This window comes from Thunnus albacares, chromosome 9 (genome assembly GCF_914725855.1).
Source record: "Thunnus albacares chromosome 9, fThuAlb1.1, whole genome shotgun sequence".
In the NCBI taxonomy this organism is placed as follows: domain Eukaryota; kingdom Metazoa; phylum Chordata; class Actinopteri; order Scombriformes; family Scombridae; genus Thunnus; species Thunnus albacares.
Window position 1 is genome coordinate 24,985,553 of NC_058114.1, and position 26,307 is coordinate 25,011,859.

General features: G+C 40.1%; 3 protein-coding genes across 8 annotated transcripts; 2 read left to right on the forward strand and 1 right to left on the reverse strand.

The window, feature by feature from the left end:
• The first annotated feature begins 1,296 nt into the window (after positions 1 to 1,296).
• On the forward strand, positions 1,297 to 11,952 carry LOC122988572 (extensin-like). Its single transcript, XM_044360974.1, has 5 exons — positions 1,297 to 1,602; positions 5,550 to 5,780; positions 7,378 to 7,902; positions 9,050 to 9,207; positions 9,942 to 11,952. The coding sequence occupies exons 1-5, from the start codon at positions 1,533 to 1,535 to the stop codon at positions 9,984 to 9,986; spliced, it is 1,029 nt and encodes a 342-aa protein (XP_044216909.1). The 5' UTR covers positions 1,297 to 1,532; the 3' UTR covers positions 9,987 to 11,952.
• Positions 11,953 to 12,094: 142 nt separating this feature from the next.
• On the reverse strand, positions 12,095 to 20,336 carry LOC122988571 (golgin subfamily A member 8C). Of its 5 annotated transcripts, none has more exons than XM_044360970.1 (12): positions 20,260 to 20,336; positions 19,398 to 19,475; positions 18,863 to 18,905; positions 18,502 to 18,662; positions 18,308 to 18,389; positions 17,005 to 17,188; positions 16,721 to 16,794; positions 16,492 to 16,568; positions 16,295 to 16,395; positions 16,123 to 16,211; positions 15,879 to 16,031; positions 12,095 to 14,510 (listed from the first exon to the last, which is right to left on the reverse strand). In XM_044360970.1, exons 2-12 carry the CDS (start codon positions 19,461 to 19,463, stop codon positions 14,335 to 14,337), a joined length of 1,206 nt encoding a protein of 401 aa, XP_044216905.1. In that variant the 5' UTR covers positions 19,464 to 19,475; positions 20,260 to 20,336; the 3' UTR covers positions 12,095 to 14,334. The 5 variants fall into 5 exon arrangements, with proteins under 5 accessions (XP_044216905.1, XP_044216908.1, XP_044216907.1 ...); XM_044360973.1 differs by lacking the exon at positions 20,260 to 20,336 and adding an exon at positions 20,228 to 20,252; XM_044360972.1 differs by lacking the exon at positions 20,260 to 20,336 and adding an exon at positions 20,172 to 20,225.
• Positions 20,337 to 20,458: 122 nt separating this feature from the next.
• On the forward strand, positions 20,459 to 25,260 carry mmachc (metabolism of cobalamin associated C). Of its 2 annotated transcripts, none has more exons than XM_044360975.1 (5): positions 20,459 to 20,652; positions 20,892 to 21,089; positions 22,228 to 22,380; positions 22,513 to 22,689; positions 23,295 to 25,260. In XM_044360975.1, the coding sequence occupies exons 1-5, from the start codon at positions 20,563 to 20,565 to the stop codon at positions 23,463 to 23,465; spliced, it is 789 nt and encodes a 262-aa protein (XP_044216910.1). In that variant the 5' UTR covers positions 20,459 to 20,562; the 3' UTR covers positions 23,466 to 25,260. The 2 variants fall into 2 exon arrangements, with proteins under 2 accessions (XP_044216910.1, XP_044216911.1); XM_044360976.1 differs by having other exon boundaries at positions 22,516 to 22,689.
• The last annotated feature ends 1,047 nt before the right edge of the window (positions 25,261 to 26,307 follow it).

Here is a 26,307-nt window from a genome sequence, read left to right on the forward strand (position 1 = left end):
GGAGAGTGCATGTTTGTGTTTTGTGCATATCATAGCATGCGTATGTTATGATTTTGAGGACAAGATGATGACAATGTTAACAAGTACTAAACAGATTATATGCTATAGACACAATGATCAAAGGCAACTAAATATTACCCCATTAATATCACTGAATTGAAAACAACAGTACTAAAGATAAATGAAGATATCTTGTGATCCTGGAGGCATATTGGGTGAAATGGTGTGACAAGACAGAACATTTTCACTCAGCTGTTGTGCAATGATTCAGCCATATTCAATTCAATTCAATTCAGTAAGCTTTATTGGCATGAATGTCAGATGAACAATATTGCCAAAGCGTCAAGGATAATACGATTCATTAAATTAACTTAAATTAAATCAATGAATAAATAATATTCTTTATGTGGGATGTACCTCTTATATTCAATGTAACTACAGGCTTCTAGAGAAGTATTGCATATAGTGTTCGTCGTCTTGAGCTGCATTTTCACGAGTCAAGAATCAGCTATAGAGCAACAGCGCCTCCCTGTGGGTCACTGAAGACATCACACTACAGTGAAACACCCCAATAAAAGTTAAAAAAAAAAAAAAAAAAAAGAAAAGAAAAAAGAAAAAAAAGTGATGTTATACAGTACAGTAGTGAGGTGTGTGAGTGTGGAGATCAAGTGTGAGCCAAATACCTGAAAGGAAATGTTAATTTTTAAAATGTCCCATAAAACCCTCAGCATGGCAGACTCCATGTTGTCCCGGATTTAGACTTAGTTTTATCAACTGATTAATCAGCTACTTTATATACACTCTGGCACAAACACATAACATGATGATTCGCAAAATTTATTAAAAGAACTGTAATCCTTAATTTCAGAGGTCATCGCGCCTGCTCATATAATACACTTGTAATAATCTATAAATACACTATAAACATATTATAAATCCCCACCCTTCCTCAGTTATTGTCATATCACAGGATTAATTAATGAGCGAATGAATAAATACATCAAAATCTCAATGTCACTATAGAGTCACTAACAAGTACAGGAAGTGGGCAGAATAATAAGAAACAAGAGTTGGGGTTTCTTTTGAAGTTGTGTTATTCTGATGTAGTTTATGTGCTGTCTGTGTGTGTTTTAGGGGGTGTGACAGTCTCTCTCTACTGAATACGCGTCATGTCATGGCACAGATTCAGACCCGCTGACTATTTTGAACAGGGAACACGTGGCACTGTTTCTGGAGAGAGAGAGAGAGAGAGAGAGAGAGAGAGAGAGAGAGAGAGAGAGAGAGAGAGAGAGAGAGAGAGAGAGAGAGAGAGGCGCACTCAGGACGCAAACAGTCCTCCTTTAGTCCCTCCAGCCACGCATACACTGGCAGAGCCGCCGCTGTCTGCTGTGGGTAGTACAGTAAATGTAGCTGCCCAGGATTCTCAAACTACTCCATTAAAGTCTGGGATCTGAGAACAAGAGGGACCCGCGAAGAGGAGAACAGACGGCATTTGTTTGGTGATTTTCTGACTGTGTTGGCAGAGGACAGAGATGATGGGGAACAAACTCTGGATTGCTCTTTGTGCGCTGCTGCTCATTAATGTGGGATCCGCTGATCATGGTAGGTAGCATTTTGTTTTTGTTTATTCCATGTTTTTGGATTGTTTGGATTAGAGTACATCTCTAATTTGTGGTAAAATTGTTATATGGTTTGCTGTAACACCCCTCACACCAGCCCTGTTTCCATCACTTCAAAGGACATTACATTGACTCACATTAATTTCCTGTTAACTTAACCTTAAACCAAGTCTTCACCCTGAAATTTAATGATTTACATTATGGGGACTTGCTTTTTGTTCCCATTAGGGAGGTAAGACCCCACAATGTGACTGTGTGAACAGATTTATGTCCCCACTACATGTGTAATAAAAGTACAGATGCTCTAGACACCTGTGGTGACAGAGCTAAAGTGAATTTACACTACAACAAAAAGTCTACATTGTTTCTCCTTGTTACACCATAAAGAAAACAGCTGAGCGTGAACAGTCGGGTTCCTCTTGTGTGTTTTCTTTCAACCTCCCTTAAGATCAGAGTTGGATGTGCTCTCGCCCACCTCCAGCCAAACCATGCCTCAGTTTCATACTCTGCTCATTTTTTTTTTCAAATCACAGTTTTATTTAGACATTCCTTTCTAAACTGAAGCCTCTGCTGTTTGCTTAAACCGCCTCTCACTTTATCTTTCACATCATTTCCCTCCCTCCCCCTCCTCTTCCTCTTTCTGCATGCATAACAGTAAAACATCCTGTATTTCACACTGATGTTACTCACCTTCCGCTTTCTCTGCTACCTGTTTCAATCTCCTTCCTCCTCTTCCTCCTCCTCCTCCTCCTACCTTTCTCTCTCTTTTTTATTCCATCAGTACCTCTCACATAAAAGCGAAATGAGACTATTGACATTTGAAAAGATTTTATTGGGTAGAACTGTCCCATCAGCTCCTCAAGATGAAATTCAAATGAATAGAAAACAGCACGTCTCCACTGGAGGACATTTACTGGCTGTAAATGAGCCGGGAAGTACATTGTGATAAATGACACCTCTAACTATGTGCAGCAGCACACTGTCATTTCACTGGCTTCATACTAATTGGCTTGCCTCTTTAGTACAGTATGTAGACTTTATGGTCAGATTTTAAAGCAGTGCCATGGTAACAGATGCAGTTTTTATTGTGACCAGACTTTAAACAGTATGTTGACTCTATTTACCTGTATGTGCATTTAACATACAGTCCAGAGGCAAAATTAGGATGCTAGTCAGGTTGAATTTTTTGACTTATATTCAAATATGAAGTAACTGTCTCATTTCTGTTGTGAAGGCTCGTGGCTGCAAGGAAAGGCAGAGATGGCAGTTAATTAACTTTCCTCACATCTATTCAAGTCTTCTGTTTTTGTCCAGAAAAATAAATCACACTGAGCCTCTCTCAGCAATGAAAACTTAAAAATATCCAATCTATCTCCGTTGTTACTTGTTATTCTGTCAAAAGCCTTTTTTGTTTCACATTTACTCTACTCTTGGCAGATGCTTTTGTCCAAAGTGACGTACAAATGAGGAGTAGCTCAGCTGGCCTTCTTTCTGACTAAACAATCACATTTTTTTTGCTCCTCTGGAAACACGACTTATTTAACTGCACATGTAAGCCACACAAAACTAATTAAACAAAGTTATCAAACACAAAATATGAAATATAGACCAACTAATAAGCATCAAAATAGCCTAATTCAATTAACAGATCTATGCAATAACATACATATGATAACAAACTTAACTAAATTATTAATCTTAGATTATCTTCTTAAACTTAGAGTCAAAGGTGATGTCTTTAAATGTCTTATTTGACTGATAAATCCCATAGCTGATCTGTACTATAATAAATGACAAAGAAAAGCATTAAATCATAACATTTGAAAAGCTGAAATCAGCAAATCTTTTAGCATATTTGCTTTAAAAAAATGACTAAATAGTTGCAGATGAATTTTCTGTCCATCAACTAATCGATTAATTGAGTAAGTGTTGCAGCTCTAAGGCAGTATAATAATATATACGGGGACGGAAAAGAAGATGACAGGCTAGAGACGTGACAAGCGGTTTGAAGTTATGAACCAGTTAGCAGTAAACACCTGAAATAAGTGCAGATGAAAAGGCCACAGACAACATGCTGCTTCACTTTTCAGTTTCTGGACTGTTTCACTTGCACATGATGGGAAAATCCGCTCAAATATATCTGTACTCACTCTCAGTCAAAAATCACCACAATCATTACATTTGCATGTGTGTGTGTGCATGTTAAGTATGTATGCACTTTCTTTTCTATTATTTCCTTACTTTATTTATCCCTTTATTTGGTTTCCACATTTCTGTAATCTTATATTCCATAAAATCAAGGCATATCTTTTGTATGGTTTGTTGAATTACAATAAAAATTAGATTGCGGGAAAAAAAAATCACCACAATTACACACTGAGAAAACTGTGGTTAGGGGTGTTTAACAGCCGCAGTTAGATGGGTTTCACACATAAGGTATTACTGACAGACACTTCTAGCACTCAGTGTGGAAGCAGACATCTGCTCACACAGAAACGGTTGGCTGTTCCTCTCAACGGCAGGGTCAAGAAGTGAGCAAGAGCTATTTCCCCAGGTACATGCTGCGCTGGCCTGAAAAATTGTGAGTAAGACCCTGTAATATCTGGAGACAGGAGTGTGTGCAATACTGGAAACAGTAGCTCTCTGTATAAATCCACTCTGCACACACACACACACACACACACACACACACACACAGACACACACACATATATACAAAAACAGACTCTAGCATTTGACCTAAGCAGCTCTAATAGAGCTCAAGCGAGGGAACAAGGCCAGTATTATACAGCCGAGCACCTCTGTCTATTTATGTGTCTGTTTTCGTATCATTTAGAGTTCAAACAGGTCTCTCTCTCTCTCTATCTGTGTCTCTCTTTCTCTCACTGTGTGCACTGATGAACTGTGTGAGTGATTATGGAGGTAATGAAAGGCATCATGGCAGTGTGTTACTGAACGGTAATGACATTACATTACATTAGTGCTCTGGTCTTCATCAAAGGGAAGTAGGTAGAAACAGAAATGAAGACTTGTACAATAGTGCTAAAGAGATCCAGAGCAGGGGAAAGAGAGAGAGAACGAGAGAGATTGAAGGTCTTCATTAAAATGATACTACTTCAAAGACCCGAAATTACTGACGTCTCATGTGGGCTGTAGGAGTCCTTTTCCATTTTATGTTGTACTCTGAAATTATGTTTTACAGTAAGGTGTTGTGTTTCATTGTAATTCTCAGTATCCATTAAATTGTTCCCAACCTGGTGAGTTCATGCAAGATAAAATTGAGGAGTTCTGTGGTATTATTAAGATGGGAAATAAGGAGAAAAGTACATTTTTTCTACATAAATTTATGTTTTCTAATGACCTTTCTCCTCCAACTTTTGCTTTTTTTCCTTTTTTTTTTTTTTTTTTGCAATACTAGATAGTTTTAACTCCTATAGGCCTCCAGGGATTGTGGGTAAATTTTGCTTCACTTTTAACGGTACATTTAGCTCCCAGTATGGTAAAAACATCTGGATTAGGAAAGTTAATATGACATGTGATCTTCTTTCCTAACAACAATTATAAAGCTACACTTAAGCAAGACACTAAACCCTAATGTTTGATACGACATGACTGCGGTTGTACTGAGCATGAATTTATTAAAGAGCTGCACTGATGTGCTGGAAAAAAATACACACAGTCAGATACATTTCCCTGGATAAATAATATATGTGTATACATTTGCCAGTTTTAATAATTGTTGTTTGGATGAACACCGACCTGTGTTGACTGATATGCATCTAATTAATTCTGATGGTTTTGGGGTGTGTACACCGACTGTTGCCTTGAGTTTACTTGGAAAAATGAGAAAATAAGTTGTTAATGACTCTGAAGACATCACCAGGAATTGACCATAATTATCCAAATTTGGCTCTGTCCTCCCCTTATCAGATGACGGCCACACTGGTGCCCCCCCCACCTCAAGGAGTCCTACGGTTGCTGAGGTCATGCCCAGTGCCCCAGCTGCAGACTCTCTACCTGCTTCCAGCCTCAACCAGACCAGTCATGCTACTGCTGCATCATCTGCACTAAATAGCTCCGACACAAATGCAAGATCTAATGGCAACGCAACTACAAATGGAGAAACCCCCTCTGTGAGACCCCAGCCAAAGAATTATAATGGTACTTATTCCTACTCCTGTGTTAATTGCAATTAAGAGAACATAAACGTTGGGCTTATTGTTTTTGTGTGTCTGAGGTTTTCAAGTGGGGAAGTTTTGTCACACTTCAGAAGAATTCAGTAGGAAACCCAGCAGCAGGCGGCTCAGAGTTTAGGATCTATATTTAGCAAAGTCTTTATCTCTGTTCCCCGTGTCCAGAAGTGGAGCACAGAGTAAGTAGACTCACTGTGACTGGGTTAAAGTGTTGACAGTCATGTCACAAACACAGGCAGAGACAGAAACCTCAGACTAATCTAAAAAAAAAGAAAAAGGAAACAGAAACGGAATAATAACACGTCAGAGATGGTGCAAGACAACAGTTGAGGAGGCAAGGTAATCTGGTGGGAGAGCAACGGTGAAACATACATGAGAAAAGTTAGCTCAGAGAAGATTCAGATGGTGTTGACAAGAAGAGAGAAGTGATTAAATGCAGTGTGACTTTTCACAAGGGGTTGAGAAAGGTAGAAGTGAAATACTCCCCCCCCCCCCCGACAAACTCTCTCTCACGCATACTGATGATCACACATCACACTTATAAACATTTTCACAGGCTAGCACACATTTTTAGGCACTTGAAGTTTATATTAGACTACCGTTTGCATATATACAAGTGAAAGTGTCGATATCTCAGTGGTATCTAGTCATGCAGACACAGTTTTGGTTTTATATACGATATATTTGTCTCTTAGTTTTCTTCCTTCTCTTAAACACACTGAAGGTTTATGGATTTTTCTGTGGCGCTCACAGCACTGAAAGAATTATACTTAACCAGACTAAGAGTTGACAAACATGCTAGCACCTCAGTTAGGCTGCACTTAGTCACAGCTGATGATGGCATTGAAAAAAAGTGAAGGGATCACCAAGAGAAGAAAGTAGGAATTTAAAAGAAAATTTAAGACCAGCAACCAACTAGTAAAAACTAATAAGATGTTAATTAAAACCATTAAAAAAGTGAGAATAAAATAAAACAAAATAATAATTAAGATTAGCAATTGACCAGTAAAAAAAACAATAAGACACATGAGTTAAAAAGCATTTTTTTTAAAAAGTAGGAATAAAATAAAATAACAATTAAGACCAGAAAAACCAGACTACTGAATGCCAATCCATCTGAAAGTTGTTGAGATATTTCCGTCTGGACCAAAAACTGACCGACAGCGAGACCGACATTGCCAACCCTAGAGCCATGCCATTAGGGTGGCTAAAAATAAACAGCAACATCTGTTTCCAGAGAAAATGTCCATGTTACTGATAACCCACAGAACACAGACTCAACAGTTTTCGTTGGGACTATTTCTTCGGTGGAAAGGGGATCCAGTGAATTGAAAAAGTAAAAGTCTTTGTCTATTGGGTTCAAGGAATTAATAAAACCAAAACTATCTGCATGGTTAGATAGAATTCAAGAGGAATAAGTAAATATGTTCCATTTGTAATTTTAGTGAAGTGACCCTTTAATGCTTCACATTCTCCTGCCAGGCACTTCAACACATGCTGATTATGCACAGAGCCCAGTAGAATTACAGTATTTTGACAATAACACTCTCTTTTTCTGTCTGTAGACACGGAGGCTCCTGTCCCGGAGAAAAATAAGAACCTGACAGATCACACAACATCACAGCCTCCAAGTCCCCATTCTGAGAGCCACATTCCCACCTCTCACGTTCCCCCTACCTCCACTGCTGCCATCCCCGCACACACAACTCACACTGTCCCTGCAAACACATCAACCACCACACCGCCCTCAAACACGACACACCACCCTGCAGGCCTACTTCCTGACTCCATTACATCAAGCCAGCCTGCTCACCCCAAAACACACTCACCCACCTCCTCCCCAACACCTAAATCTGCCATTACGACTACCAACAACCACTCCACTTCAACACCGAGCACCAGCTCCTCCCAAAAGCCCCCCAATTCTCAGCCACCGACGCTCACACCACAACCAAACACTTCGCAGTCTGACAGGCCTCTTTCGGTCAGTGAAATCCACCCCAAGACTACCATCACCACGCCAACCAGCATCTCTGCCCAGACCAAAGGCCATGCGGACAACCCATCCCAGCTCAACGTTGGGGGTGACAGTAAGTGCATAATATCTTTCTGTGTTGGTGTATAAATTTGTTGTGGACTATTCACTGCCTGGATATTAACAGAGCTGAAGTGAATCAGCTTAACAACAAAGGCGATGCTGTTCTTTGTTTTTCAAGCACAAGACAGCCCTTGCTTCTGCACACACAGACACAAACACACACCACGCGTCCCCCGTCTACATCTTCTACAAGTACTGTCACCACCAACCACTCCACAATCATGGCTCTGTTTTGGAGAGGGACAGAGGCAGTCATGGGACTCTGGCCTCGAGCGTCGTTTCTCTGTTTTTCTTCGTTCCTCTGACTCGCTCCCTCTATGTCTGACTTCTAAATTACAGTATACGTTTCTGTATCTATTCTGTGCATGAACAAAATGTAGATATATTTTGTATTTTCCAAATTGAGAGATCTTTTTCCAGGATGTCTTCGCAGTTGACCAGCCTGCTTTGACTACGGTTCAAATACAAAATCCTCTCACTCTGTGCGGTTTTATTAGGCCACGCTTGGCACTTCGCCTCTTTCCATTAGCTTAAGGAACAGGGAGCATTCACTGCTCTGTGGTTGTTGTTACTTTTTGATGAGAGGATATAAAATACAGCTAAGTTTACAAAACAGTCTTCCATAGCAACATCCATATACAGAAATACACTCCAGAAAAAAAAAAAAAAAAACGCAGACACAAACTCCCCCTGCACAGAAATATACAAACACAGAGAGACATCAACATAGAAAGGTCAAGAGTTATGACGTCTCTAGTTATTAAACAGCACTCTCAAAGAAAACGGAAACATACTGTACGGTATGCACATACAATATAAACTGCTTACTTATGATAACAAGAAAAAAAAATCTTTTTGGTGCTATATAAATAAAGTTACTTGTTCAACTGTGAGCTCAAGTACAGGCAAGGTTAACATCATCATCCAGTGTTTGACATTTCTGTCCTGAGCTACATGATGAATGCTGTAGTGTCTATATTTAGTTCCAGTCACAGCTTTAAACAACCATTTAAGAAACTGGGATTCTGCTGTTTGCACCATGTTAGGTCAGATTTAAATCCACAGTTAACTACGCGTTGCCAGCTTGTTTAGTTGGGGTACAGCTTGTTTCAGGAGAAATGTGTGTGTTTTTGTTCCAGCGACGATGGCCCATGAGTCTCCCACATTAGACCCCCTCCTGGCTGGCCTGGTGTCAGCCTTCATCATCACTGCTGTCATCATCACTCTGCTCCTCTTCCTAAAGCTGCGACGGAGAGACAACAGACCAGAGTTCCGCAGGCTGCAGGACCTACCAATGGTGAGCATCTCTATCAACACCTTCAGTGCAGTCGCAGTGCAAGTAGACATCAGACATCTTTAAGCACAGAAGTGAAGTAGACTGTTATAACTTCACCAGAACTCAACTGGCATGACTGCAGAGTTCCTGCTACAAACCAAACCACTGACACTTAATAATGCAGCATTTATAAAGGGTTTATAAGTTTTAACCACTGACTGTTAATAAATAATTTACTAATACTTTATAGATCAGTTATAAGCCATTAATAAGAACAGTTTTTGGGTCCAGCAGGATCCTTGCTTTGTGTGTCTCTTTAATTCATCAGGAAGACTTCTTTAATGTGCTGTTTGACCCTTAACCTTCTGGAAAACAGCTACAGAGCATGCACAACAACTGCAGACTCAATGTATTATTATGCAAATGTTTATAATTACAAATGAGTATTTTTTTTCTGTTGACAGTGAGAAACCTGCAATCCTTTATTAATGACTTATTAAAACTTGTAAACTTGATCGCTTATTAGAAATTTAGACACTAGATTTTATTAATGACTTGACTATCGATAAGATTTGAATGCTTGATTTAATCAACCATTCATAGAGCCATTACTTACAATTTATAACGGTTTATAAAGGGTGACTTATTAGAGAGCGGTACCATAAAGTCAATAGTATTATTTGAAGATAGAGCAAGTGTGCTTGTGTAGATTTTGTTAACATAAGCTCTTACACTACTCAATTTTTCCTGTGTAGGACGATATGATGGAGGACACACCATTGTCCATGTACAGCTACTGATGGAGGCATGACTGAACTTCTGGCGCTCAAATACTCTCTACTAATCCAGGCTCTCGCCACAACGGTCGGACCTGGTCTCTCTTCCTTAATCTGCACCAAACAGAGAGAATCCTGGGTAGGTGTAAGCAAATTTCTGGGTTGCTTTAATTTATCCAGACGATGGAGATGTAGGAAAAGACATGACAGAAGCTGCAATGGACAATGAAGACATCGCCCACATCAGGGTCCCTTTGGCAAATGTCTATTTTGGTGTTTGTAATTACAAATTGAGCCAGTGCCTCTGTTCATTACTGTGCCCTTAATATTTTTCAGCCCATCTTTAGGGGTTTGGGGTTGTATAATATATTTTGATTTCCCAAGAGTTGAGAAGGGTAAAGCAGGACGCAACATCATTAGTCGTACCCATCACTTGGATGGTTCACACCTGGACACAGATTCAGCCTGTCCTGCCAGACTCTTACCTGAGCGCACTGGTCTAATTTCCCTTTATCAGTTAATGTTGTAAAGTCTGGCAGAAAAGACGTCTTGTAGTATGACGGCGAGGCCAGAAAAGTGAAATGAACATAGCAAACGGCCTGATTATAGTGTTAATGAGGTTGCACTTTAGTTTTTCAAAAATGGAAAAAAAATGGACGAATATTTTTTTGTGTATGAGAAAATTTGAGTTTTGTGTTTGTACATAAGTGCAGGCGTAGCTGTGTGTGCGTTTGTAAGTGTATGTGCAGGTGTGTGAGTCTGTTAAAGGTGCATGTATGGTTTTTTGGAGGCATGGCAGGGGTTATTTAAGAGTTAGTTGTTTTTTTCTGTGTTGAAGGTTCTGCTGTTCTTAGACCTGAGCTTGACATGTGCAGTGTGATTTTTTTTGTTTGTTTGTTTCTTTCCTGGGGTCTTCAGTCCAGGAGAGAGTGCCTTACACATTTTTATTCCTACCAACTAGGTCAACCAGTCGTTCCCAGTACTGTGTGTGACTCAAATTTAAGTGCACACTGAGTGCCAGGTAGCTGCTCTGACTTGCCTGTGTTTGAAGACTAGCCTTGAGCGTGTTCACCATGAGGCACTCATTCAAACCATGACAGTTGCAGAAATTGGCCAGTGGCTTTTCCACACAATGTTAGCATTGTCCTGTGCATTGTAAATACTACTGATGATTGCACCATACAAAGACAACGTTACTAAACTCTTCATCTTATCTGCTGCTTCAGCATTCACCAGACACAAACATATTGAAAATGTTACATGGACTGACCTGACAGCACCTTGTTCTCAGTAGGCAAGTTCACAAATATTCCATTGATTATACTGCTTATCAGCCTCGCTGTATATTTGCTTTGCAAATGTGCAGGAAATGTGAGTGCAAGTGAGACACATACAGGACAACAGAACAATCCACATCAATACAAAACATATATTGCTCTTTATTTGGAAATGAGCCTATGTAGCAACACATCAAGGTGGCTACTGATTTAATAAGCCACCTGGATAAATAAAGCTCATGAACTGGAGCTAATACTTGTGTTTGATATTAATCTTTGTGCCATGAACAACTACAGATGAGTGACGAATTAAAGGAAAAATCAACAAAGTGTCTTAGTAAGGTGTTGAGTTATCATGAACTTTCAGAGGACATGTCTCAGTAACGCTACTAGAGATGAACATCATTCTTCCAAAAGATTTTTGTTGTTTTGATGATGGTGGTCAAACTGATGTGTTCAGTTGGATTGAGATCTAATCACTGTGAAGGCTTTCAGTGAACGCTTGTTTTTCCTTGTCACCCATCTGTACATCCAGTTCTAATCTAAATTATACATCAGAGATTACTGATATTAGTGTTAACAATGATCTGTGATGTCCTGGATTTGTCCCTTGCTTTAAGTGTCAAAAGTGTCCTGATGCATACTGAGGCTTTGTTGCCAGATGTGGATTATGAACTGTTGGTGTTTTATGATTAAAGGTATTTTGAAATCAATCTCATTTGCATTTCCTGATTCCTATCTAAAACATGCTCTACAGAGTGTTTGCTGTAATCTTGACCTCAGCACCAACAGACTAAAGTGCAATGAGAGTACATCGCTGATCTATAAAAGGAACCACAGAAAGTCAAGCTCCTGTTAACTTTTACACAAACTTTTATTGCTGAGACAACACACAAAATATTTGCTTTACAGACCTTCAAGTGAAACAGTGCATTGCTTTACTGCAGCACCACTGCTAATACTTGGCAAATGCAATAAAACTGCAATAGAAAGGTCTGATTCATCCGCCATTATCTGGCCACAGTAACAAACAGATGAGCCTTTTTTTATTAAATGTCTCTTTAACCACAATATTAACTACATAAAGAGAGCATGTCAGAGGAGGTTTGTGAAAATACTGTTGTGCACTACTGTGCCATTTAATGTTTTCTAGAGGGTCTTTTATTGACTAGTGAGACAATCCATCTTGTTAGACATGCTGCATAATGTCTGTGCTCACTGCACACCTAACCTGCCCATCAGCTCCCCCGTGGCTCTGCACTGCGGTCTGGGATCCTCGATGAGGGTGGGGGGTGTCTGGATGCTGAAATATTTAACAGCTTGACACTAAGCCTGGCACAGTGTGACTCATGTCAGACATGACAGCATAAAAGGACTCTTGACTGTCTTCACTGAGCTGTGTGTATGGAGATCACAGAGGAGCTGGAGTGTGTGTAGGTGCCTTGACAGTGTTTATGGCTTTTGATTCCTCTTTGCCCTCACTTCAGCTGCAATGGCAGGAATCAAAATCCATCAGTCATCAGATTCTTACTGGATTGAAGAGTGCATCAGGAAGAAAACCCCATTAAATATCCATTACTCTGCTACACAGAGGAGTGTAGCATTTCATATATTGATCACCATGATCACCAAAACCTTAGAGGTAAAACGTACTGTGAACCTTTATACCAGTGATCAAAGCGTATTAAAGTGCAATTTCAAGTTAAAATTCAATTTGTTTGTTGTATAATAAATAAATTCATTTTAAAATACCAACTTAAAGCATATAATCACACTATGGGCTCTGTTTCTGCAAATCAGTGTTGCACTCTGCAGAGCACCGTGATCAGTGGCGTCTTCTTATGGATCCCACTGTGGTTATGGGTAGAGCTGAACGTCCTGCCAGATTCTTTCCCAACCCTTAACCACAGCAAACCTTTACCTAACTGTAACAATTTCTCATCATAACAAAGCTAAACATAACTATTTTAATCTTGTGCCTAAATCTAAACCTTGTGGTTTAGCGGGCCAATCACAGTGCCTCTGCCCGTAACTTTGGTTGGACCCATAATTTATTGTCAGTGGTGCGCATCACAGAGGGTGTGGCAACAATTAAAGCATTATACCCTTGGCGACGACTGACTTTCAGAATTTTGTAGTTAAAGGTTTAGGCCCAGTCAAGTAATGCTACTTTGCTGGTACAAAGCCCAACCATCATGAAAAGAGTTGTTTTCTCAATGAGAAGCTCTCACAAAGCATCTGAGTTCTTTAAACAGCTGCCTGTCTCCTCAGTTTGTTCCCAGGATCCTATCAGTCTGTACATGCGGAGACAGTTACAGCAGATTATTTAGAGAGAATTTGCCGCTATCACAGTTTTCCACGGTTTGTATCGTCCTTACAGTCGTCATCCTCTAGCAGATAACACTAATGTGACTGAAGGGGAAAACAATGCTTTGATGAATAGTGTTTCAGACAAAGAGACCAGTTTGTATTTGCTGAATCCTTTGGTGGTTTGTTTCAGCACAGTGTGGTAGGAGGGGGTTGGATGGGTCACACAGGACTAGAGGGTTTAAACCACGACTAGACAAGTGATTAAAAGTCAATTAAAAAGTTATTAACCTGATAGTCTAACAATGCAATCTGTCCCTAACACTTCTGTTATTCTCACAAATAATTGTTTAAGAACAGCATTTGAGAATTTCCCATGCTGAGAGATTTCATATTCAAGCAGGTCTGGCAAGCAACAGTAATAACATCAACTAGGAAGACTTAATTACTTGTTATTATTTTATGTGCCAAAGTCTGCTGCTAATGCCATTCTTCGTTTCCTTTCTCTTTCCCTTGGGAACACATAGGAAATAAGTCATGTGGCTGTTGGTGTTCTCCTGACTATTTTTTTTTTTTTTTAATTTTAGTTTTCACCACAGGTCTGTAACTCTTAAATGCATGGATCAAATCAAACTAAAATAATACATTACAGTATTAATAATAATAATGATACTGTAATAAATAGATTACAGTAATAATACATCTCAGGTGGTGTATTATAGGAGCCGAAAGAAATGTTGATTGACTCCTTCCCAAGTTAAATGACAGAACTTCACCTTATAAAAAGATCAGAGGTCATTAAAACTCAGGTCAGATCCTAAATCTGGGTTCAAATCTTCATCAAGGAGATCATCACCAACATCATCATCATCGTCCTCATCCTCCTCCTGATCAGTTCCGGGACCAGCAAACTCGCTCCGTCTTGACTGAACACTCAGACGTACTCGAGGCTTCTGATGAAGAGCTAGCAGAGGTGAAGAACAGAGAAGAGGCAGTTTAAGTGTGTGTGTGTGTGTGTGTGTGTGTGTGTGTGTGTGTGTGTGTGTGTGTGTGTGTGTGTGTGTGAGTGATTGAGTGCCTTTTTGCTGTACCATGTGGGATTACTGTAGGCTAGATGACACTCGAATGTTTTCCCATAACAACTGTGAACTGGTATGAGTCTGTGTGTGTGTGTGTGTGTGTGTGTGTGTGTGTGTGTGTGTGTGTGTGTGTGTGTGTGTGTGTGTGTGTGTGTGTGGAAACAATCGTCAAATTAGCCTTGCTTTGTGGGCCCAAAACACTCTGGGAAACATTTAGAGCTCAGATTGTAATCTCTTCCGGGAACATCAACTTTCTGTTACAGCTAGTCTCAGGGGTGAGCAGTGCATGCATGCACTCACACACACACAGGGTACTAAATTTCCCAAGAAACGATCAGCTTTGCAGAGACTGTTTGAGAGGAAATGAGAGCTTTACTGCTTAATCTGTAGGCGGAGGAACACAGTAGGACTACAAATATGCTCACAATGGCGCTGTACATCTCTAGATTACATTCTTTATTTTCCTTTTCTTGACTTTCTTTCATTATGTCTCTTTTTACACTTCTTTCCTGTCTTCATCGTAGAACTTCCTTGTGTCATATATTTAAAGGAACAGTTTGGCATTTTGGGAAGTATGTTTATTCTCTTTCTTGCCCCGAGTTAGATGTGAATTTCAATCTCACTCTCATGTCAGCTAGCTTGTTAGAAGGTACAAAATTTGCTTAGCAGCACCTCTAAAGCTCAATAATTAACACATTAAATCTTGTTTGTTTAATTCATAGAAAAACTGATCTGAAAAGTGGAGTCTTATCATCACCATGATGTTGCCAGGCAACCATTTGAGACTCCAGGACAGATATGAGAGTAGCAGTGAAAGTCTCATCTACCTCCCGGCGAGAATGCGAATGAGAGTATTTCCCCAAAATGTCAAACTATTCCATTAAACTATGTCCTGATTTGGCAAACACAGAGGAGTGCTCCCTGCATTGAGTCAGATCTACTGGGATGAATCAGAGCGAAGGCTGAGCCAGATGTGTGGGGGAGGGAAGAAGAGGGGAAATACATGTCCCATCTTGCAATAACCGTCATCAGTGTTTGCCCATCTGGTGCCCTGCGTAACGTTCTCATGTGATCCAATTGTCAGAACGTGTCGCTGGTGGAGTACATGGAGATGGACAGAAGGCTTGTGAAAAAGATCAAATGAAAACACGTGGCATTGATGACTCAGCATTCTGTACTACACGCTGTACCTGTAGGTACACCAGACAACCATGTTTGGTCTCATTTTTCACAAAGAAAACATTGGTCCTCACTTGTGTCTTTGTCTTCCAGCCATGACAGATCATCTGAGCTGACCTCAGCCAGGCTTGGGGTTGGGCTAAAGTCTTCAGAGTCGGAGTCCTGCTCTGCCTCTTCTACTCTGACCCCTCTTCTATGGTTGCGAGGGAGTGGGAGAGGTGATGCAACTGGACCAAATGGGAAAACAAAAAGTGGTTAAATAGTTCAATCACACTGCATGGGTGTATGTGTGAGAGCAACAAAAGGACAGTGACTTGCCTGATGTATGTGCCGACAGCAAAGGTGTTGGAGCACCTTCTCGTAGAATTAGCCTCCTGACCTCGTCCTTCAGTTCCGACACAGTTGCTCTGTTATAAGAGATTAATTGCAACATACAGTATAAGTACAAAACCCCAGACGCGCACATACATGCACACGCTCACACATGTACCTGATCTGGCGAACCTCTTGCTGTGTTTGAGAATACTGAGAGACAGTCTTGGCCAGATCAGTGCTGTGAGTTCTGTAGCTGCCTGTCAGCTCCTCTAGTGTCTGAGCAAAGCACACAAAAGGAAAGTATAAGGATCTGAAAGAAAACAAACCACACATTCACTAGCAAACACAACCTGCGTGATACAATGTGTTTACCTTGCAGCTGCGTTCGTACTGTCTCCTGGTCTCTCTGGCCTCTGCCTGCTGGAGGAACACGTCCTCCTCCTGTCTCCCTGTTATGGGGCAAAGAGAGAGCAGATGTTGTGAGCAAGACCGTGCTTGCCTTTGCTTCACAGGCCAGCAATGAGCTTAGGACATGTGCAGTCCCGCAGAATCAATGTGAGGGTATGGGGTGTGTGAGTGTGTGTGTGTGTATGTGACTTACTTAGCCGTGCTTTCAGTTGGTCCACCTCTCTCCGCAGGTGTTCCAGCTCTTCTCGGCGGAGCTTTGAGCTGAAACTATGAAAAGAAAGAAAAGTGGAGACAAAACTCTTGTGGTTTCTTTTCTTTCACACCTGTCCTCTGCAAAATAAAAAAAATGACACCCACACACCACAAACTCTTTTTGAATTCTTCCTCAGGTGTAAACATTTCCATGTCAATCATGAGCTGGACCTATCATCAGTGTAGTCTGCAGCCCCCCCCCCTACAGCTCCACCCCTAATGCACCTCTCCTCCAGGTTGCCTAGCGACGTGGCTCTGGTGATGTGTCCCCGCAGACTGCTCAGCTCACGTCCAACCTCTCTCCTCCACTGCTCCATCCTCATCTCTGCTCCTGGACTTTGTCCCCTTCTTGACTCGTCCCTCTCTCTTTCCCTCTCCCTCAGCTCTTCACGCAACCTGTGAACCTCCTCTGGAAGAGAAGAGAGGTTATCATGAGGACAGGATATTCTCTCCTTTACAAGCCTTGTGGATAAATCCGAATAATTTATTAATGTCTTTAATTATAAATGAGTATATTTTGCTTTTTCAGGCAGAGGGGTGGGTAGTGAGCAGAGAAAGCACAGGAGAGAAAGCTTATGTGTGATGTCAACTTAGGACAGTGGTGAGGCAGCATTTTTATACATCAATATATTATTGTACAACGCATTTATAATTATTCATTTGGCAGACACGTAAAAATGAAGCACAATCCAAGCCACAGTAGCTCAAGGATGGAATTAAGTATGACATCTTGGCATAATTAATGTAAATAAATGAGACCATGGCCGAGAAACTTGGTAGCACCTACAGTATTTCTTGCTAGTGGTGCTGTTAGTGCTGATGGTTCACAAAATTGAGACCACATTTCCTGTAAATCCTCTTGCTTCCTGTTGCAGTGAGGATTCCGCTGCTGGCTCCATTCTCCAACCTCTCCCCTGAGAGAAGCTAATGTGAAGCTCAAACTATAAAGTTATCATAGTGGAACTGCACCAGAGTTTATTTAATGAAGACTAAAAATGGAGGCATATTTCCTGTTTTGAGCCATAAAGCAATGCCCGTGTGTGCCATTTAAACAGAAATGTATGATCCCACCCGACATACATATAATGCCGAGTGGAGGCTGGAATAGTCTGCCAGACCTCTCAATGAGGGATTTGTTTGTTTACTGTGATTAAACTCATCAATCAAATTATTTATATACAGTAGAGTTTACAGAAAGCAGCCAAGTGAAGCATCAAGTGGGGTAATATGGGGTCTCTTTTGTGATTTTGTTAGTAGCCTTGCTAAAGAGTTTTGTATGAGGTGAAGGCAAGAAAAGTTGTAATGATTTATTTATGCTAAAATCTAACTTGAATGTCTCTGGCTGTTGTTTGTTTTTCATATGTGACCTGTTGACTTACTCTGGGTTGACTACATTAAACAGTGTTGACTCTGATAAGAATTCTTTTCTTCTAAGGAACAATAACAGGAATCAGGTGTTGCTGTATTTGTGTGAGGATAACATGACCCAGTATAAACTGAGTTAAGTAGTTTTTGTACAGCTGGTTACCTTGCAGAGTCTGGATGTGACATTGTTGAGACTGTCTTTCCCTTTCTGTGTCATGGAGTTTCCGGGTGAGAGACTCAATTGCCTTGAAAAAAATTAGAGGAAGAAATTCTTTCACTTTTGAAGTAACAACAATGTAATGAATTAGATAAACGCACCTACTGTTTTATCTCACTGTTAAACAAACAATCACACACCTGGCTCTGTATCTGGAGTTGCGACTGGATTGTAGCTAGGTCTGCCCACTGCACACCAGGACTAGGAGATGGGGAAGGCTGCCGGAGAAGGGGGGCTCGAGGAGGAAGAGCAGGAGGGTCTAAATCTGAATCATGAACTCTCTCCCTTATTGGAAACAGATCTGGAGAGGAAGGGGCATGAGAGGGAGGAGGGGAAGTGTGCACAAAAGTCTAAAATCAAATTAATTCAAACCACTGTCACTCCTGGCGTGATCTGCACTTTGCTGTGAAGTCTGGCAGGGTGGAAGTTACACACACGCCTTCATTAATAGGTAATTTCCCCTTTTTACTCATACACAGAAATATAAAGTGATTCGCTGACCTTCTCCTCCTTTGGAGAATTTCCCTGGTGAGGTCAGTCTCTCCTGTGGACACATAAAAGACTTTGAAATTCATTGGGTATTCCCAGACTCTCACAATCAGTATGCCTCTGTAAGCTGAACTGAATCACCCTATTCAAAGTTTTGTGGAGCATTACTGCCATCTACTGATGGCTCCAATAATGACAATTTACAACTGATCACAACACCACAGTGAACTCACTTATGCTGTATACTCTTTACACTGATGTAAACCTGAGGCAAATGCCTTAAAGGGAAATTCCGGTATTTTTCAACCTGGACTTTATTTTCCCATCATTTTGGGTTTAAGTTACTAATGAGTACAAAAATTGCTAAATACTGGACAAATTACAGAACTTTTTGTCCCTATTACACCCAAAACGATGGGAAAATAGGGTCCAGGTTGAAATATACCGGAATTTCCCTTTAATGTAGGGACCCACACTTTATCAAATAGGGTGTATATTTCATCTACAAGACTTATAAAGGAGAAGAAGGTTATTTGAATCTACTCACCCTCATTTTAGCCACGCTGCCATCTGCTACTGAGAGAATAGAGCTCAGCTGATTGTCCCAGTTCATGTCTGAGTTGAACTAGAGAGGAAAGCATCAAGTGATCACCATCATCTCATCAGCATTAGTGATAATTCTTGATCCTGGGTGCACATAGTTCATGCAAGTGTTTTGTGACCTGACAGTGACGGTGCATCAAAAATCCACTGCAGGATAGTGATACAGTAACTTTAGACATGTTTTGTGGCAGGTCGGTGAGGGAACAACCCAGTTAAGATCTCTGACACTTAGTGAGAGATTAAATTACAGCAAGCCTGGATCTTTATTTGCATGTTTGTGGTGACGCTTTATCAGCTGCTACTTAGGAAAATGTAGCTGAGGAGCCAGAATATGGAAACAGTCTGATCATTGATCATTAATTGACTCCCACACTCGTGGGGAATTTACAGCATCTGTCTCCAGCTCCCAGCAGTGACTACAGAGCTGAAGTGGAGGCGACACAGGACGTTGCTCAAGGACACTCCAGCAGAGTAGACGCTTACTGACAAAGGCATAGCAAAGTGCACACTAAACACGTCAAGATAACTTCAACGAGGCATAGTAGACGTTAAATAGCATATGTTGGCGCAATGCTAACCCAAGCTAATTTCAGTTAGCGGCAGTTTTATGACGACTTTTGTCTCTCAGCGTTCATAACGTTACTGTCTTGGCTGGCAGAAAATAAAGATTCACCGCCTCAAAGATACTTAATGGTATCTGCTTTTGCTAATAGCTTACAACTTCTCCCTTGAAAAAAGGAATTTATAATGTAAAAAGAGAATAGAGGTATATACGTTTGTGCTAGCTGGCTAATCAAGCTACTCACAGAAAACCTTGCGATCCACTTTTAAATCCAGGAGCCCATAACAGCAACGTGATTACGTAAGACGTAGCCGCACGGTTAGTCTGGTAGTTGTAGTTTTTTAGTTACTCTTACGTTTCATTCACAAAATTTCAGTACTAGTCAGTTGAATACATCCTCAATACACTGTATGGTATATTCTATTATAGACAGTCGTTTAAACAGAATAAATTATTGCAGAAACCAAAAGAGTCTAGCTTAGTCTGTTAATTTGTAGCCAATGAACACCATATCCCACAATTCAAAGCTCAGCGTTGACATGCAAGAATGGCGGCGTCCTCTGACAATGTGGGAAGTGTAACAGGACTGCTGGAGAACTGTGTATCAAAACATGGATTTGAAGTTTATCCTCTAAAGGTATTGTGGCTCGTTTTTCTTTTTAATGAGTAATAACAGAAAGGACTACAAAACGTGAACAATGAACTGCCGCTCAATGCATCCACATCCACATGTTTGCCTGCCAGCTAGAACTGAGAAGTTAGGAATGCATGTTTTGTATTGTTTTATACATATTAATGAATCACTTTTCCTTTCTTGCTGCACTGTTTGCTACTGCCTCGGAGCCTCTCTGACACTCTGTCCCAACATGTTCACAGATTGGTTGGTACAACTCTGTGTTGCCTGTCTCTCTGCGTCTGGTTTATCCAGATGACTGCCTGGCTGTGGTGGTGCTCAGCACTCCTGACATGTTTGAACAAGCCTTCCTGCCCTTCATGCAGGAGAGAGGCTACCAGAAAATGTGTGACCCCATAGACCAGTGTGTCAAACACTATGTCTCCTCTGCTGTCTCACAGGTGAGTTGTGTGTGTGTGTGTGTGTGTGTGTGTGTGTGTGTGTGTGTGTGTGTGTGTGTGTTGTATATTAATATATTGAATATTAATTTATTTGCCTCCTTACACTGGTTACATGTGGTGCACAGTTGTGTGCTATATATAATATATATAAATAAAGGTTGTTGTTGTTGTTGTTGTTGTTGTTGTTGTTGTTATTATTATTATTATTATTATGGTACAGTACTTTTTCTGTAAAAATTAAAGTGAAATGTAATTTCAAATGACTTGATGGGAATGTCCACAGTGGTACATTAATAGAGGTATTAAAGGAATAGCAAAGTGATCAATCCTCATACCATCATTGGCCAAAGCCTCAGGAGCAATGAGTGTTATTTGTTTTGTTGTAGTTTTAGTAGTTACAAATTTGTTCTCTGAATTTTGGATTGTATGCCAGTAAAGCATAATATCATCTGAAATACAAATACAAAATCTAGTTATTTTTTTCATGATCGGTCTTACATGGTGCATATTCTTTTTTGTAATGATATTTTTATTGATGAAATGCAGGCAAAACATACTTAAACAGTGCATATATAAATAAAAAAGTGCATCTTATTCTGTATTCAACATTTTTCAACAATAAGAATAAAAACAAAATAAGAAAAGAAGGAATAACAACAACACAAAAAACAGTAATGCTCAATAAAATCAAACTATGAATATTTCTTTTGAAGTAACAATGTCCATGGTGCATATTCATAAATATACTTTTAAATTATGAATTATTTTTGTAATTACCAAAAACTACTGGACAAACAACCTACAGCAGCTAGTACTTTTACTGGGTTTACTGGGTCTTGGAAGATAATGTCATTTGTGTAGTCTGTAGTGTTTACTTAATGGGCTTTTAGAGGTGATATATTATATTATATACTCACAGCAGGAACAGGCTCAATAGTATATTTTAGTCCCAGGACTCCACAGTTGGTCAATCCAGCCATGATACCACGGTATAAAATATACAGCAAACACATTTTAAGTATCTCATGGTTTATATTATCATATCACCCAATTGTAGCTGGAGATGGGAATGCAACTATTATTTTCATAATTAGTTTGTGACACCTAAATATTTCCCTCTCCTCTCTCTTCCCCGCAGTGTTTTCCAGGACAGAAGGTGGATGTGAGGTATGACTACGAGCTGCTGCCCAGCAGGAAGCCGAAGTTCTTGGCGCAGACTGCTGCTCATGTGTCTGGAGCAGCTTTCTACTACCAGCAATCTGATGTCACAGACCATCCCTGGGGTCAAAAGGTAATGCTTTTCATTCCTGAGGAATTCAACTGTTTGCTGTTTTATTTAACTTCAGCAGTTGTGGTAGTTAATTGCAGTGCAACTTTTCCCTTCTTGTCTCCTCACCTGACTTTTGTCTCTGTTGGCCTGCAGAAGATGTTGGGAGTGTGTGTGCATCCGAGGTTTGGAGGCTGGTTTGCCATCAGAGCCCTGCTGGTGTTTGAAGGTGTGACGGTGGGCTCCGAGCTGGTGCAGCCTGTTCCTCCTGACTGTGTGCCTTCTAGAGAGGGCAGGATAAAACTGCTGGAGGCTTTCAACCTTCACTGGCAGGTACAGGACCTCAGCACTGTTAGTCATAATACCTGTGGCACACTCACAATAAATGGAGACCTGGGGAAACCAAACTGTTTCATGTCAAAGACCTCCAGACACATGGCCTTTAGATAAGAGACCCCCATCGGCTGGAGGTTTTGTTGGGCTCCCCTCTGAGAAGATTTCAGTTGTGTGTACTGTAGGTGGTGAGATGAGAATAAAGAGTGAGAACTGTGTCGTCATACAGTCGCTTTAACGAGGACATAACATGATGCTGTACAGGATGTACATTCATTCCCTTTATTTAAACAAAAACTGATTTAAAAATAATTGTTGTCATTATTTAATTAAATATGATCAATCACAGTTAATCAAAGAAATGTTGTGTTTGTTGGCAAATTGACAGTGATAATCTGACAGCCATAAAATATATAAACTATATATTTATTAGAATTTAGATAGTTGTAGACAACATGTATTGGTTCATTTTTACCAAAGTTTAATTTCTGTTTGTTAGTAACAGTTTTATAGTTTTTATATTATTTTAGTTACTGTAGTAATGGTTCTGACCATATTATGTCAAATCAGTGTCATTAAAGCTGCTTTCTGATTTGCATCATCAGGACCGGAGCTACAGAGACATCATCCATCCAGTCCAGACCTACTCTCAGAAACAGATAGACTACTTTTCCACTCCACCTGCCCAGCGGTTGGCTTTGCTCAGGACTTGGGGTTTCCTGCCGAGGGACGACGATCAACCTGACACACAGACGCAGATGAACGGACATGGCTGAAAGACAGAGGACAGCTGCAACGTGGAAGTATTGCTCATCCTCTCTGAGCACCGACCTCCGCTGCTTTGTCAGACTTTAAATTTAAATTTGATTGGACCTTGATTGACTCGCTGAACTGAGGCCCAAGATGGGATGTTAATTTAAGCTCATACGGTTATGGTGAAAGCTTTTTATGGCATGTGGGATACTTTTCAAGGACTCTCATGTGAACAGTTGCTGCTGTATGGCTGCAATGTGACAATGTTTCTGAATAAGTTAACACAACTTTATTTTATTTGCTTGATTAATAGGCAGCTCCTTTCACTGTTACACCTTCCTGAATATACTCATATGTACTGTATGAATTTATTAGTACAGTACAGCTATTGCAGCTGAATGCAACTCTTGTTTGAGTGAAATGTTTTTAAAAAATGACCCAAATTTCAGTTGTATTTGAGAGTGCCAGTACTCCTCCTGTTGTTGGAGAGTGGAGGATTGATGGTATTGAACTGGACATTTTAGGATGTATGTATGTCTCTCCAACAATATGCACTCTACAAGCACCTCAAAACAAACAGATAGTACTCTGCCCTCCTTAACAAAGCAGAGGATTTGTTCAGTATTTGTTTTTTTTTCCATCATGCCGTTCAATATTGTGAAGAAGAATGCACTTTATATACTCTTATTTGCTCTTATCCTACCATAAAACACAGACTGTAGATGTTTAAATTGTAGCAGGAATTCATATTCATACTCATACACAATATCAACACAAGGTGCTTCAAAAAGGCCAGTCTCACCAGCCTGCAGCCTGCTCCATTTGTGATCTGTATCTTTAAGTACTGGTATGTGATCACAAAGAGAACTATTTGATTTAATAGTGAAGTTGTAAAAATAATAAAGAACTGTATCACTCGGTTTAATTTAATTTAACAGATGACAAACTCTGCCAAATAATATTCCCAGCCTAAATACAAAAATGTAGCATATAAACAAAATGAGGGAATCAATGACCACTAAGCCAAAGAAGAAACCTTTAAAGGATTGGTTCACCAGAACACAAAAAAATTTATGTCTTCATTTTATCCATGCAGATAGTTTTGGTTTTTAGATCTTCATCTGCCTCCACTCTGATACCCCGATACAAAGAAGGTGAATGGAATTTCATTTGTGGTGCTCACAGCATTGAAGGCAAGACAAGTTTATTTGTGTAGCACATTTATTTCAACAAGGCAATTCAAAGTGCTTTACATAAAACATTAAAAACATTAAGACAAAGTGCAAAAGAAATATGTTATAGACGGACATTTAAATACAATTAAAACAGTTATTAAAGAGTTTAAGAGAATAGAAAAGAAAATAAGCTAAATTAGAATAAGACACATATAAGATATATAAAATATAAGAATAAAAGTTACATTGTAGTGCAAGAAATGAATCAAAAGCCTCAAATTGGATTTAATAAAAGGCAGCAGCAAACAGAAAAGTCTTCAGCCTTGATTCAAAAGAACAGAGTTGCAGCAGACCTGCAGTTTTCATGGAGTTTGTTCAGATATGTGGAAACTACATTTTAAAAAATTAAACAGCAATCTCTCCAGAATCAGCAGAGCATGCTGTCAACAGCTTTCAGCAGAACAGCTCCCAATGAAAACTGCACAAAGCTTGTTCTGGCAATTATCCAGATGCTGTTAAATTCAATGTTCCTGGTTTTAATGCGTTCTACAAATTAAACTCCATTCACCTTTATTGTAAAAAAATATTTTAACAAATTAATATTGGTCATATCAATCTGAATAAAAGTATTTGTGTTATCCGGCCATCCATCTCCAGTGTTTATTGGTCCCATTGTTTTGTTCTTGTCTCCAGTTTACCTGACACTCAGCTTGATGCATTATAGATGTGAGCTGCCTCTGCCCCCCAGCCTGGTGACAGACTGACTACTTTCAACTGTGACTCACCCCTCCTTACCCCACATAACACCATGACCTCAGGACACACTAACTTTGCTTAGTTTATGTCTTCATTATCTTTTTATAAAGGTAAATTCTCAAACACATACATATATTAATGCCTGAGTGCGACACAGTGTAGCCAATGGACAGCTGCACTCAGCGACTCTACTGTGAAGGTTTTAGTGTGTTCTTCTTATGCTTGAACAGGAACAAAGTGTATCAGCAGTTCTGCAGCAGAAATTCAGTGAAGCTCACGTTGTGCATTGTTGCACCTCTAGATGTCACTGTTCTCCTCTTCATGCAGAATGAGGCACTGCTGTCTGTGAAGCTTCTGCAGATGTTCAGCTTGGCACTTGATAAAAGTCAACTTCTGATTCTGCAGATTCTGCATTTAACAGCTTTATTTCACTCCTGCCTTCATCATTTTACTCTTTTCTTTCTTCATGTGTGACTTTTTGTCTGAACGAGCCATCCGTTGCTACATTTCACGTTTTCTGTACATTGCAACACCCCATCTCTCTCTTACTGCATCCCTCTCCTCACCCCCTTCTCACCCTCCCGTGCTATTCTGTCTATCTGTGTACTGAATCAGCATTTCAGAGGAGTGTGCCGCAGGCCCGCAGAGAGGCAGACCATGGAGTTAATTATACTCCCACAGATACTCGATCTCTCCTCTATCCCCCTCCTCTGTTGCTCTATCCCACCTCTCTCTCTCTCTCTCTCTCTCGCACTTTGTCTCTTTAGATGTCTCTAAGTCAGTTAACTCTGCAGTTAACTCTCAGTCCCACCATAAGCGTCTAAGGATGCCTGATATGTAAAAGCTGTTACTTATTATGCATTTTTTTAGCTCAGAGAAGCAGAATAATAAAACTAAAAGATGAGTGTATTGTAATGAGGCACATTATCCTGGA

What these genes read in the sequence shown, in the direction of transcription:
- mmachc (XM_044360975.1), top strand. Translation starts at nt 20,563, where the DNA reads ATGGCGGCGTCCTCTGACAATGTGGGAAGTGTAACAGGACTGCTGGAG. An exon ending in TCTCCTCTGCTGTCTCACAG is followed by an intron (nt 21,090 to 22,227) that starts GTGAGTTGTGTG and finishes TCTTCCCCGCAG; the next exon opens with TGTTTTCCAGGACAGAAGGT. An exon ending in ACCATCCCTGGGGTCAAAAG is followed by an intron (nt 22,381 to 22,512) that starts GTAATGCTTTTC and finishes GTTGGCCTGCAG; the next exon opens with AAGATGTTGGGAGTGTGTGT.
- LOC122988572 (XM_044360974.1), top strand. Translation starts at nt 1,533, where the DNA reads ATGATGGGGAACAAACTCTGGATTGCTCTTTGTGCGCTGCTGCTCATT. An exon ending in CCAGCCAAAGAATTATAATG is followed by an intron (nt 5,781 to 7,377) that starts GTACTTATTCCT and finishes TTCTGTCTGTAG; the next exon opens with ACACGGAGGCTCCTGTCCCG. An exon ending in GGCTGCAGGACCTACCAATG is followed by an intron (nt 9,208 to 9,941) that starts GTGAGCATCTCT and finishes TTTCCTGTGTAG; the next exon opens with GACGATATGATGGAGGACAC.
- LOC122988571 (XM_044360968.1), bottom strand. Translation starts at nt 19,632, where the DNA reads ATGTCTAAAGTTACTGTATCACTATCCTGCAGTGGATTTTTGATGCAC. An exon ending in TCACATCCAGACTCTGCAAG is followed by an intron (nt 17,189 to 18,307) that starts GTAACCAGCTGT and finishes CTTCTCTTCCAG; the next exon opens with AGGAGGTTCACAGGTTGCGT. An exon ending in AGTACGAACGCAGCTGCAAG is followed by an intron (nt 16,396 to 16,491) that starts GTAAACACATTG and finishes TGCTTTGCTCAG; the next exon opens with ACACTAGAGGAGCTGACAGG.